The sequence below is a fragment of the Prunus avium genome, chromosome 3, assembly GCF_965620075.1.
Source record: "Prunus avium chromosome 3, drPruAviu1.hap1.1, whole genome shotgun sequence".
Classification (NCBI taxonomy): Eukaryota; Viridiplantae; Streptophyta; class Magnoliopsida; order Rosales; family Rosaceae; genus Prunus; species Prunus avium.
The window spans coordinates 1,783,212-1,795,045 of NC_142286.1; the positions used below are offsets into that span (position 1 = coordinate 1,783,212).

Sequence of the window (11,834 nt, forward strand, 5' to 3'; positions counted from 1 at the left end):
GTTGAATGAGCTTGGTAAGTTAGATTCACCTGTATTTTGAGGCAAGCATGCACATTTTACTTTTTACTGATTTAATTCCAACTTGTAAACTATTGATCTTATATAAATCTAATGGGTCAAATGCAATGATTAGTGAGATAATCTACATCAGTACAACAGTAACACCAACACACATTAGGAAAAGAGATCAAAGTGGAACTATTAGCTCTCTATATTAACATAAAACCTATACAGTCGCCAAGAAAAGAATATACATAATCAAGCCTTACATCAATTCATGGAAGGCTTTCAAAACAATATAAACTAAGCTGCACCCATTATAGGAAAAGCTGATGGCTTTTGGCACCCAGTGGTTGGGATCACAGGGGTTGAATCTCTAGGGGACATGAGGGCCAAAGGAAGAATCTGTTGCTCCATCTCCTCTGCCTCTTCAGAGCTCCAACTTCCAAGTGGTATGAAACTACCATAATCAAGAACACAGTGCTCAGAAGATAACACTGAAGAAACTTTCTTTATTGGTTCAACTTTAACCTGTCCAATCTCATCAAGTTTCGTCACAAAGGGGTGGTGCAATAGCTTAGCTGCTGTGAGTCTCTCTGAAGGGTTCCTCATAAAGCAATTCTTCAAGAAATCTTTCGCCTCTTCTGATGACCCACCAGGAATGTTAGGAACTCCAGAAGCAATCTGAGGCTTTAGGTCATGAAGTTTCACACCGGCTTTTGCATCCCATGGATGCCTCCCAGTGAGCATCTTCAGGACAACACAGCCCAATGCCCAAATATCAGAAGGCTTCTCCTGAATTCTGTCGAGCACAGTTTCAGGAGATAAGTACATTGGAGTGCCTCTACAAGAACGCTTGCTCACAGCCCTCTTTGCCAGTCCCAAGTCCCCAATCTTGGGCACAAAACCAGAACCAGAGGTCACAAGTAAGATGTTTTCAGGCTTCAAATCACAGTGCACAAAACCCATTTCATGAATGTACTGAACCCCTTTCAAAATCGACTCTGTATATTTCCTCACTTGTAATTCACAGAGCCCAGAGCCCCCAGATTGCTTTATCAAATCCCCCACTGTTCCTCCATCAGCGTACTCCAAGAAGACGTTGTATACCAAATTATGACCAAACCCAGCCGTCACATCTTCTCCATAACAGTCGATAACAAAAGGGCTGCTACGAAGCGTTCGAAGAAGTGACTTTTCCATCATCAGCTCAAGCGATTCAACCATCAATGCCGATTTCACCGCCATGATCGCTGGAAAACCCTCGCTACCCAATTTGGGTTTTTTCACAGAGGCCAAATAAACCGACCCAAATCCGCCTTGGCCGAGCTTCCGCCCTCGAACCCACGAGTCACACCCAGTAAGTAAAAAACTCTTCTCTAAAAGCCCTGGTTCGTCTTCCTTCTGGGTTTCTCTTTTCCTCTTCAATGAACCCATTGTTTTTTGTACTTTGTAGAAACAAAAATTGAAGCTTTTGATTTTGGGTCTGACAGAAACAAATTAACGGAGAAAACGATCAAATGGGTAAGAGAAAAAGATACGAAGCAGAGAAGTGGGTGATCAACGAAGCAGACGATATCATTGAAACAGAGAAGAGTGATCGAAGCGAACGTTTTAGGGTTTTCTATCTGCCTAACTTTGACGCGGTGATTGAAGCTCGTAATTTTGGAGAAAACGATCAAATTGAAATGGGTAAGAGAAAAAGAGACGAAACAGAGAAAGTGGGTGATCAACGAAGACGACGATATCGTTGATACGGAGAAGAGAGATCGAAACGAACGTAAAATTTTAGGGTTTTCTCTCTGCTCAATTTTGAAGCGGTGAAAGTTTTTGTAAGGGCTCTTGAAATCTGAGTTTGCTTTTTCCTGGTGTTGTTGGGTTTCCTCTTTCTATTATATAGAGAGAGAGCGTAGGAGGAGGTAAGCGTTCTAACGGTCATATTTTCTTTCGCGGCCTTTCCTTGCGCTCTAATTAACAAAAAAATTCTAATTAAAAAGATTCTCTCAACAACAAAAATCAAATAAAAAGATTTTATTTTGTGAAATGTAATAAATGACTGACTGCTACCAATTTGAAATATATGCGCGGAAATCTTAGGTCACTCTTAGCTGGAAACATCACGGCCGTTGGTTTAATATTATCTAACCCGCTGAAAGCATATCTCGTTTTTTATATTAATTTTTTTGTCTCTTCTATTAAATGACTGAGCTTAGTTTACACCCACATTTTAAACACAAAAAATGATTTTCCCTTTTATATCTAATTTTTAACTTTTGGAAAGAGGAAAGTCCTCCTTCCTCCTTCCTCCTTCCTTCTCCCTTTCTCGCTTCTTCTTAACCTTTCTCCATTTTCGCTCCTTATTAACCTCTCTTTCATTTTTTATGTGTGACGGTAACACCACGTGCCATGTTGACATGAATTGTGTTCTCATCTTAACTTCTTAATTTATTGTATTGAGAATGACAACATGATAGGATAAAGTTGAATTTGTTATTTCCATCCCTATCTCATTTTCTTTCCTAAACGAACTCATCAAGGTAAATAGTTCTAGTAAATTTTAAGGAATAATTTCCATTTTGGAAGAAAAAAATTTAATAAAAAAAAATACCCAAAGAGTTCTGATTTGACCCAAAAATTAGTAATTGTCATACTTACACACGACCTTTTAACCATGGTGTCAACCAACATGATTATGTTGTTCACTTTATGTTCAGTTTAAAAGAAATCAAACAATTAACAACCAATGAGGATAGAATATAGAAATTTTTTGTGAGGATATATGGGTGTGGTGAGAAACAGAACTGGGTGCAATAGAAGTATCCGTAAAGAAATCTCCAGCCAACAAGTTCTTTAGAAGAAGAAAAGGTGCAAGCTATAAACAATAATCTTATCAAGCCTATTGCAGAATCTGTCTGCATTAGCCACTGTCTGATTTGCCACTTGCCTTTGTTTTTCATTGATACAAAGTCTTTCACTATTTGAATACATTCATGGAAATTTTCCTTTTTGGCCTGACTTGTATCTTTGTTTTAAACATCACACATATGACATATATAACTTTCCTAGAATCTGTCTGCTCCTGAAACAGGATTATCTTGTTTTGCCTTTACATGTTAGCTGAGAACAGTCAGTCAATCAGTTCATGTTTGTCTCGATTTCGGAGGAGAACGAATGATCTAGCTGAGGAAGATGCTGCAGAGCAGGATACCATGTAGCTTATGTTTTCTGTAACCTCCGTGTACAATGAATCTCTGTGTATTTTCGTGTGGTTGTATTTCAGGCTGGCTACTCATACTTTCTGTGTACATACAACTTTGTGCCTGACCCCTCTTGGGGTGGTACAATTTTGTTAACCAAGAGATACAATTTTTGTGGTACAAATGGTTGAATAATTGAAACCATTCCTGAATAAATGCTGGTATTTAGTTTTTACTACAACCTTGTGGGTTTACTGCACACAAAATTGATCAAGAAAATTATGGTAAAAAGCCATAGCTAGGAATCTGTTACAAATTTCCTTTGAGCTGACATTGTTGATTAGAATTATTACTGCCTGGAAATGACAAAGGCAAAGATGGGAAAATGGAAGTCCAAGGAAAAACCACGTTTGTTCAGCAGTGCTCTAATTTAGCATGAACAACGGGAACTTTCGAAAACAAAATTGTACTTTGGGAACAATAAAGAAGAGATGTCCATCTTGTTGTCCCTATGTTTATTAAGTGAAAAGATATGAATTCAATATTGCTGCCTATAAGCTAGAATCACCTGTATTTTGGGGCAAGCATGAACATTTTTACTTGATTTAATCCCAACTTGGAAACTACTAATCGTATATAAACCTAGTGGATCAAATGCAAAGTACAAACAAGAGTGAAACAAGAAGAAACTTGAAAAAGGAACCAAGAGAAAGAAATCAAAGTGGAACTAGCTCTCTATTAATAATGAAATCAGTACAGCCACCAAGAAAAGAATATACAGAATGATGAGGTATCATACTAATCCATGAAAAAGTTTTAAGCTACACCAGTTACAGCAAAATTTGATGGCTTTGCGCACACAGTGGTTGGAAGAATCACAGGTTTTGAGTCCCCAGGGTACAGGACTGCCAAGGGAAGAATCTCCTCTGCATCCCCAGGTTTTGAACCTCCTGCCTTTTCACAATTCTCAGAGGATGGCACTGCAGAGACTTGCTTCTTTAATGGCTCAACTTTGACCTCTCCAAGCCCATCAAGTCTGGTTACAAAAGGGTGGTTCAATAGCTTTTCAGCTTCCAACCTCTCAGAAGGGTTCCTCACAAAGCACTTTCGCAAGAAATCTTTAGCATCTGCTGATAGCCAGCCAGGAAGAGTGGGAACTTTTGAAGCAATCAGAAGCTGTAGGTCTTGAAGTGTCGCACCGGCTTCCAAATCCCATGGCCACCTCCCTGTTAACATCTCGAGCACAACACAACCCAAGGCCCAAATATCAGAAGGCTTCTCCTGATTTCCATAAAGCACGGCTTCTGGTGACAAATATATTGCAGTGCCTTGACAAGCAGGTTCCTTGCTACTCTTCTTTTTATAAACAGCAAACTTTGCCAGTCCAAAGTCCCCAATTTTGGGCACAAAATCACCATCACTGTTACTCACAAGCAATATATTTTCAGGCTTCAGATCACAGTGGACACAGCCCCTTACATGAATGTACTGAAGCCCTTTCAGAAGACACCCTGTATACTTTCTTACTTGGGGCTCAAGCAACCCGCAACCCCCGGATTTCTTTATCAAATCCCTCATTGTTCCTCCATCAGCGTACTCCATGAACACATTGTATGTACATTTATTTTCAGCATCAGCGGTCATATCTGATCCATAACAGTCGATAACAAAAGGGCAGTCGCCAAAAATTTTAAGAAGTGTCCTTTCCATGAGCAGCTCAGGCGATTTAGAGACCCGTCCTGATTTCACCGCCATAATCCCCGGCAAACACTCGCTACCCAACTTGGGTTTTTTCGCAGTGGCCAAATAAACAGACCCGAATCCTCCTTTTCCGAGCATCCGCCCTCGAACCCACTCACACTCAGGAATTGACAAACTCCTCTCTTTCTGTACAAGCCCTGGTTCGTCTTCCTTTTGGGTTTCTCTTTTCCTCTTCAATGAACCCATTGTTCTTTTAGTTTGTGAAAACAAAATTAAAGCTTTTGGCTTCTGGGTTTTGACAAAAACAAGGGGACAGACAGAAAAAATGATCAACTGGGTAAAGAGCAAAAGAGATGAACTGGTTGATGTTGAAGAAACAGAGAAGTGGCTGATCCACGAAGAAGACGATATTAGAGAAATTGAAGCAAGCAAAGAGTTTAGGGTTTTATATTGCTTAAATTTGACGCGTTGATTGAAAGCTCGTGACTTTGTGTGGGGGTTTATGAAATCTGATTTTCCTTTTTCCTGGTGGAGTTGGGTTTCCTTTTTCCATTAGATAGAGATTAGGGTTGAAGGCGGTGAGCCCTCTAACGGTCATATTTTCCTTTCGCGGCCTTTCCTTCCGCCCTAATTAACAATCTTATAAAAGATTTTTTTATTGTTGTTATTATTTTATTTTGTGAAATCTTGGCGTAAATCTTATGCCACTGTTAGCTGGAAACATAATGGCCGTTGGTTTAGTATCATCTAGACCGCTGAAGGCATAAACCGTTTTTCTTTTTGTTTATAAGAACTTGCTTTTTTAACTTGCTCTTTTATTAAATAGTTTAGTGTCACATTTTATTACAACACCACGTGACATGTTAACATGAATTATGTTCTCATCTTGACTTCTTAATTTATTGTATTGAGAATGACAACGTGATAGGATAAAGTTGAATTTGTTATTTCCATCCTTATCTGATTTTATTTCCTAAACGAGACCTCGAGGTAAATAGTCCTAGGAAATTAATAATTTCCATCTTAGAAGAAAAAATATTTTAAAAAATACACAAAGAGTTCTGATTTGACAAAAAATAGTAATTGTCATACTTACACACGACCTTCTAACCATGGTGTGGACCACCATGATTATGTTCACTTTATTTTAGCTAAAAAGAATTCAAACAATTAACAGTCAATGAGGATAGAATGGGCAGGTTAGGAAATTTTTGTGAGGATATATGGGTGTCGTGAGAAAAAGAAACTGGGTGCAATTCGAAGTATCCGTACAGAAACATGCAGCCGACAAGTTCTTTAGAAGAAGAAAAAGTGCAAGCTATGAACTCTAATCTTATCAAGCCTATTGCAGATTGGCAAAATTTCCATCAACTCTTCACCTCACAAGAAATCAGTACTCATAAAAATTAAAAAAGAACCTGAAATTTGAATTTTCCTTTTTCACTTTTGATCGGTATGAATTTGAAGATATAAAGGGAAAAAGAATCTTAAGGGCACAAATATATCATTTATCAGTACATGTTCTTTGTCTGGCACAGAATTGAAGCTCAACTGCCAGTTGGTGCGCAAAGGCTTTGGAGGAAAAAAAAAAAGAGAACATGGGGAAACCAATCCCAAACGAAAAGAATCGAAAAATCAAAATAAACACTTATACTAAAGGGAGGCAAGATCCAAGTTCCAACCAAACTAGGCCTGTGTAAAATAACCTAGACGACACTTCAACGAATTAGTCGACACCTCCCACCTGGTAATTTCGACCAGTAGAGATCTCCATGTAAGTTTTAACTATGATCCTATGTGAAATCTTGCTTGAGTTTGTTATAACTTATAAGGAATTCCTCTGAACAAGCAATATGTCCTTCCAAGCTTCATAAAACATCCAGGTGATGCCAGAGGATGGCATGACCTTTAAACAGCTTGCCCCCCACCCTCTGTAGAGTCCCAGCAAACCTTCTTCTCGAATGACTTCTGAGAGTGCCGCTGCCATGTGAGGTGGGCACTTACCTTGCAAAGCTCCAACCATCAGCCGTTTCCTGGCCACCTCCAACGGAAAGCTGATTGTGCTAGCTGTAAAACCTAGAGAATCCACATGAACAAGTGATCAGGTTATGATCCTATAATCAGTCAATAATATGTCCATCCAATTATTCTGATGCCAAAGACCAACGAGAGAATAAAAATATTGGACAATAAAGCCAGGTTTCAAAGTTCCCCATAACAGTTACAGAATTGACAGGTAATATTGTTCTCTCTCGTGCTTCCCTAAGTTTTGCAGTTATTTTCTTCCTTTCACATTTTTTAACGTCTAAGAGGTGGAAGACCTGACTGTCATCAGAGAATTTATTCAGTGAAATACAACTTCATTGTCGAATAGTGGACAGATAGCCCGACAACAAAACAAAAGAACTTCTTCTATACTTCTAATTAGTAATTACATACAATTAAACAGATGGTTGTATCAGACCTTCATTTAAACAACCTTTCTAAGAAGATGCATGTCATTGTTTTGTAAATCTGATAAATAAAAAGTCATGATGTTGCTAGATAAAAATTAAAAAAACAAAAAACAAATAGGAAAGTGATTCAGTAACCTGCACAAATTCAAACATATTTAGATTCTTTTAGCAAATCGGTCCGAAACAGGAGTTACCATCCATAATGTCCAAAAACTAATCAATCTTCAAACAAGATTTTAAAGGTTTTTTTTAATTAAAAAAAAAAATAGAGACAGACAATGGGTTCAAATTATCTTTTCAATTTAATTTACGCAACAGAGGCCAAATTTTCACCTGCAAGAGCTCCAACCAGTAGCATCTCTGGACGGTTAAGTAACTCTTTATTCTTTGCTTGGCAGTAGGATTTCTTCATTTTTTCATACATGAAATAGTAACAAGTACTGTACGGAAGCATCCCAATTAGTGTAGGTGAAAGACCAGAATAGCATGCACCAATCCCACCCTCCTTATAAATTTTGCTGATTGCAATGCTTAAACTAGGATACGCCTCAGGAGACACAGTCAACCGATCCTGTTGAAAGAAATTAGAAGAAAGAAACAATAACTACCCAAGCAAAAGTGACATACCATGAATGAATCATCAGTTCGTCACTGAAATCTTATATGTAGAAATAAAATCCAAAAATATATAAAAAGTTAAAACCACAATATGTATTTCCATGAGAACAAACGAAAAGCACATATATAAATGAAACAGGGAAGATAAGACGGGTCACATAGCCATCAGACATGATGAAGCAGAGCAGCAGAAAAGCAGAAAGCGACTTTATATATGACTGAGAGGAAAATGAACTTCTTAGTATCCACAAAAAAAACAAAAGAAGTTTCTGACTGGACTAAATTTCTATCCTCATAAAGTTTACCCATGATATAAATACCTTCAGAACTTCAAGGGGATGACACACAAGTGTGCTAACAACTCCGGCAGCAGCACCAGCCACAGCAACAGGAGAAATCCAGGAGATGGAGAGGTTCAAGCTTACAGGGCCAATTTGCACCTTATGGGATTCATCCTGCTTCCATTTCTCTTGTGTTGATGTCATTGCTCGCTTAACACACTCAAATGTTGCAAACTCAATTGCTTGGGTGGGGATTATGCGAATCATATTGACTGCATTTCCAGCCCACAGTCCTTGCCAACCCTGCTTCTCAATGACCTCTAAGAAACTGCCAGAAATGTGTCTAGATCCGACACCAACTACCATTCTAGTCCTGCACATATCACATCCAACAGATTACGAATCATGTATCAACACTTAAAGAATAGTCGTCAAGAGTTACATAGTACTTAATTACCTTTTCTACTTAATTCTGCAAAATTTTATATGATTGCTAAAAGATGTTTGATTAAAGTCGAAAAATCTAACAAATAAATGAAAGAAAACAACCAAATGTGGAGGATTATCCACTGTGCAAAAGAATTTGTTCACATTTAATACAAGGTGCCTCAGAGATCCTCATATAAACTTAGTTTAAGCACTACAATATGAAATTAGCATAACTGCATACAAAATCTCTTCCATTATTAGACATACAGACTTAAAACAAGTCCATCTCCATCACAATCTCAAGACCTTGTGGCTTTACTGAAGATAAGGTTAAAACATGGGGAACTATTTGTGTATCCAGCACAACTAAGCTAGGCTGATCAACAAAATGATGGTGCAAAGCCATCTCTGGGAATCAATTACCAATATCCTTTGGGCTGAGATTGTTGATTACAATTAATGTTGACTCGAAATGAAAAAGGCTAGGATGTGAACATATAAATAGTGCTTTATTAACAAGGAAAGCTATATAAAGACAATATTGTTGTCTTCAGGTCTTTAATTGTTGAATGAACATAAGAAGTTGCATTGACCATTAATTTTGGGTAATTATGCACTTCTTCACTTACAGATTTACTCCAGCATGTAAACTAATATGCTTATATAAACATAATGTATCAAATGCAATTACTAGTGAGATAATTTTAAAGAGTTGGTAAAACAGCAAAACTGACCTGATGGTCTCAAGAGGAGCAAGAACAGCTTTGGTCATTGCCCCTGCTAAAGCTCCACTAAGGAACTCTCTAACTTCTCTTGTCCTTGAGAATTCCTGAAGCACATCAAAGCACACTTTTTGTGATACCAATGAAAAAATAGATGTTACTTTTCTTTTGGCCTCTAAAAATACGCCCAAACTACCCAGAGATAACAATGTCCAAATTTAATGTGAGTAACTGATCCCAAAACTTCCATCTTTTTAGTATTTGAACTTTTCAAAAAAGGGGTTTTTCATTTTCAGTAAAGCTCTCCTTTGTATTTCGTTTTTGCTTATCCAAATCCCAGAAACAAAGCAGAGACATAACAATAAAACATTAAAAAAAACCTCACTTTTATTGCATGTCCCATTCAGGCATCCAGAGAGAGAGAGATTGAGAGCTTGAAAGGAAATGGGATAATTTTCCTTAATGGGTTTTTGTTTTTCGTTTTTCCTCCTCCATTTTCATTACTTTTATGCCACTTTATCAGTAACCAAACAGACCAATAATGAAAAAAAACAAAACAAAACCTTTCCCTTCAAAATGATAATAAAAGAAACAAAAAATTGGGGGACTTACTCTGAAGGGTTGGGTGAGGTCAGGGAGTTGAAACCGGAGATCGAATTTTGGGTGTGATTCCTTCTCAAGCTCAAGCTCTTTGGGAAGAATGGCCATACTGTACACATCCCCAAATACCCCACTGTACTTCTTCTCCTTCTTCAGAGACTGTGATTCAAATGCCATGCTTTTCCTTATCAGCATCATAAAAAAATAAACCCCCCCAAAGATAAAAATATTCAATCAAATGCAGTTATTGACATGAAAAAAATAAAAAAAACACTCCCAGAAAATATGCAAGACTTTTCTTGGTAGATTCTTATAACATAAAGCTTGCCATCTTTGATAATGTATAAAATACAGAGAGAGATAGAGAGAGCAAGAGAGAGAGGGAGGGAGGGGTTTGGAATTGACATGCCTGAGAGAGGGAGAGGGAGTGGGGTTTTGGGGACATTGATTTTGAGAGAGATTTTTCTGGGGTTTTTGGTTTTTTGCTGCCTTTTGAGACTGAGTCTTGGCTCTTGATGTTTATGTGAAACGTTTTTGTTGTGTGTAGGGTTGGGTTGGGTTGAGTTGGGTTGGGTTTTCTCTTGTGCTTTGCTTTCCCATTTGCATTGCAATGTTTTGACTTTGAGACCCGCCACAAAAATGGAGAGAAAAATATACACGAAGAATAATGGTTTGGGTAATTGAATCCAAAAAAACCATGCTAAAATCACTGCATTTGGTGCACAATATCGAATTGAATTGAATTGTTATTTAAGGAGATTTATTCAATATCAAATTCCATAGAATTTTGTAGAATGTTATCTGTAATATGATATTACCAAATTGGATTGTTTAAATAATGTTATATTTTGTTTTGGTATCCCATATTATAATTGAATTAGACTGAACTTGGATGTTAGAATCTCGGATAACACCAAACACCAAATTTATACTTGGGACTAAAACTCCGATCCGAATCTAAACCTCAAAACCTAGTACTTTGAATATAGGGTTTATGTCTACAATAGAATTCAAGTGAGGTCAAGAGTTTGGTTTCAAGTCTCGAATTTAGGATTTATTCTGACTCAATCCAAATTCAACTAAACTACAATACATGTATTATGTAAATCAAGGACTAGAACGAACAAATAACACATGTTCACTTTCTTGTTATAGCTACTATATATATATATGCATAAGAAAAGATTTAAAATAAGATTGTTATTAATAACAACAATTGCTTAATATGTAAAAGAATCTATATAAAAGGAAAAATCTCCAAAACTTGTTGAATAATGTGACGTACCAAATCAGAACAAAAAAATCTAGACTTTTGGGTCACATTCAGATGTCCAAGACCCATGTTCTATCCGCACTTTTTATCTTTGTGAGATGAGGATACTTCAATAGATGACTTTGGGACCATCCAAGCATAGATAGAGAAGAAAGTATCAACTCTCATTGCTATTATCCAGAAAGTTTCAATTCCCACTTGTTTCCTGACTCTATCTCTTTTGATCATTTATATTCATTTTGTTTGTTTATGTAAAATTTTACGTGACAGTATTTAGTGACATTGAAATCCAACTAAAAAATGACATGTCTTTAAAAAATAAAGCTGACAAACAAATTCAAATTGTCAAAGCCTTGTTTTATACATAAAAAAGAAGAAGATATTTTGGCTTCTTACATGTAATGAGCATTTCCTCATTCATTATAAGCCAATCACAATTTGACATGCATATATAATTTTTTAAAAATACTTTTAGTAATTCATTTTAATATATGTCAGTTTGTGATTTGCAAGAACAAGGAGTCTTAAAAAAAACATTCTAATCTAGCACAGTAGCA

General features: G+C 37.0%; 3 protein-coding genes across 4 annotated transcripts; all 3 read right to left on the bottom strand.

The window, feature by feature from the left end:
* Nucleotides 1-210: 210 nt before the first annotated feature.
* On the bottom strand, nt 211-1,920 carry LOC110750013 (mitogen-activated protein kinase kinase kinase 20-like). The gene has a single exon (XM_021950256.2). It carries the CDS (start codon nt 1,435-1,437, stop codon nt 304-306), a length of 1,134 nt encoding a protein of 377 aa, XP_021805948.2. The 5' UTR covers nt 1,438-1,920; the 3' UTR covers nt 211-303.
* Nucleotides 1,921-3,924: 2,004 nt separating this feature from the next.
* On the bottom strand, nt 3,925-5,582 carry LOC110749999 (mitogen-activated protein kinase kinase kinase 20-like). The gene has a single exon (XM_021950236.2). The coding sequence runs from the start codon at nt 5,142-5,144 to the stop codon at nt 4,014-4,016; it is 1,131 nt and encodes a 376-aa protein (XP_021805928.2). The 5' UTR covers nt 5,145-5,582; the 3' UTR covers nt 3,925-4,013.
* Nucleotides 5,583-6,300: 718 nt separating this feature from the next.
* LOC110749997 (Mitochondrial substrate carrier family protein) lies at nt 6,301-10,598 on the bottom strand. Of its 2 annotated transcripts, XM_021950234.2 has the most exons (6): nt 10,414-10,598; nt 10,017-10,163; nt 9,417-9,511; nt 8,293-8,626; nt 7,688-7,925; nt 6,301-6,974 (listed from the first exon to the last, which is right to left on the bottom strand). In XM_021950234.2, exons 1-6 carry the CDS (start codon nt 10,447-10,449, stop codon nt 6,724-6,726), a joined length of 1,101 nt encoding a protein of 366 aa, XP_021805926.1. In that variant the 5' UTR covers nt 10,450-10,598; the 3' UTR covers nt 6,301-6,723. The 2 variants fall into 2 exon arrangements, with proteins under 2 accessions (XP_021805926.1, XP_088107113.1); XM_088250987.1 differs by lacking the exon at nt 10,414-10,598 and having other exon boundaries at nt 10,017-10,406.
* Between the last annotated feature and the right edge of the window lie 1,236 nt (nt 10,599-11,834).

Coding starts and splice junctions, on each gene's coding strand:
- LOC110750013 (XM_021950256.2), bottom strand. CDS start 1,437: ATGGGTTCATTGAAGAGGAAAAGAGAAACCCAGAAGGAAGACGAACCA.
- LOC110749999 (XM_021950236.2), bottom strand. CDS start 5,144: ATGGGTTCATTGAAGAGGAAAAGAGAAACCCAAAAGGAAGACGAACCA.
- LOC110749997 (XM_088250987.1), bottom strand. CDS start 10,202: ATGATGCTGATAAGGAAAAGCATGGCATTTGAATCACAGTCTCTGAAG. Junction 9,512..10,016: donor ACCTCACCCAACCCTTCAGA/GTAAGTCCCCCA, acceptor GATGTGCTTCAG/GAATTCTCAAGGACAAGAGA. Junction 8,627..9,416: donor GCTCCTCTTGAGACCATCAG/GTCAGTTTTGCT, acceptor TGATATGTGCAG/GACTAGAATGGTAGTTGGTG.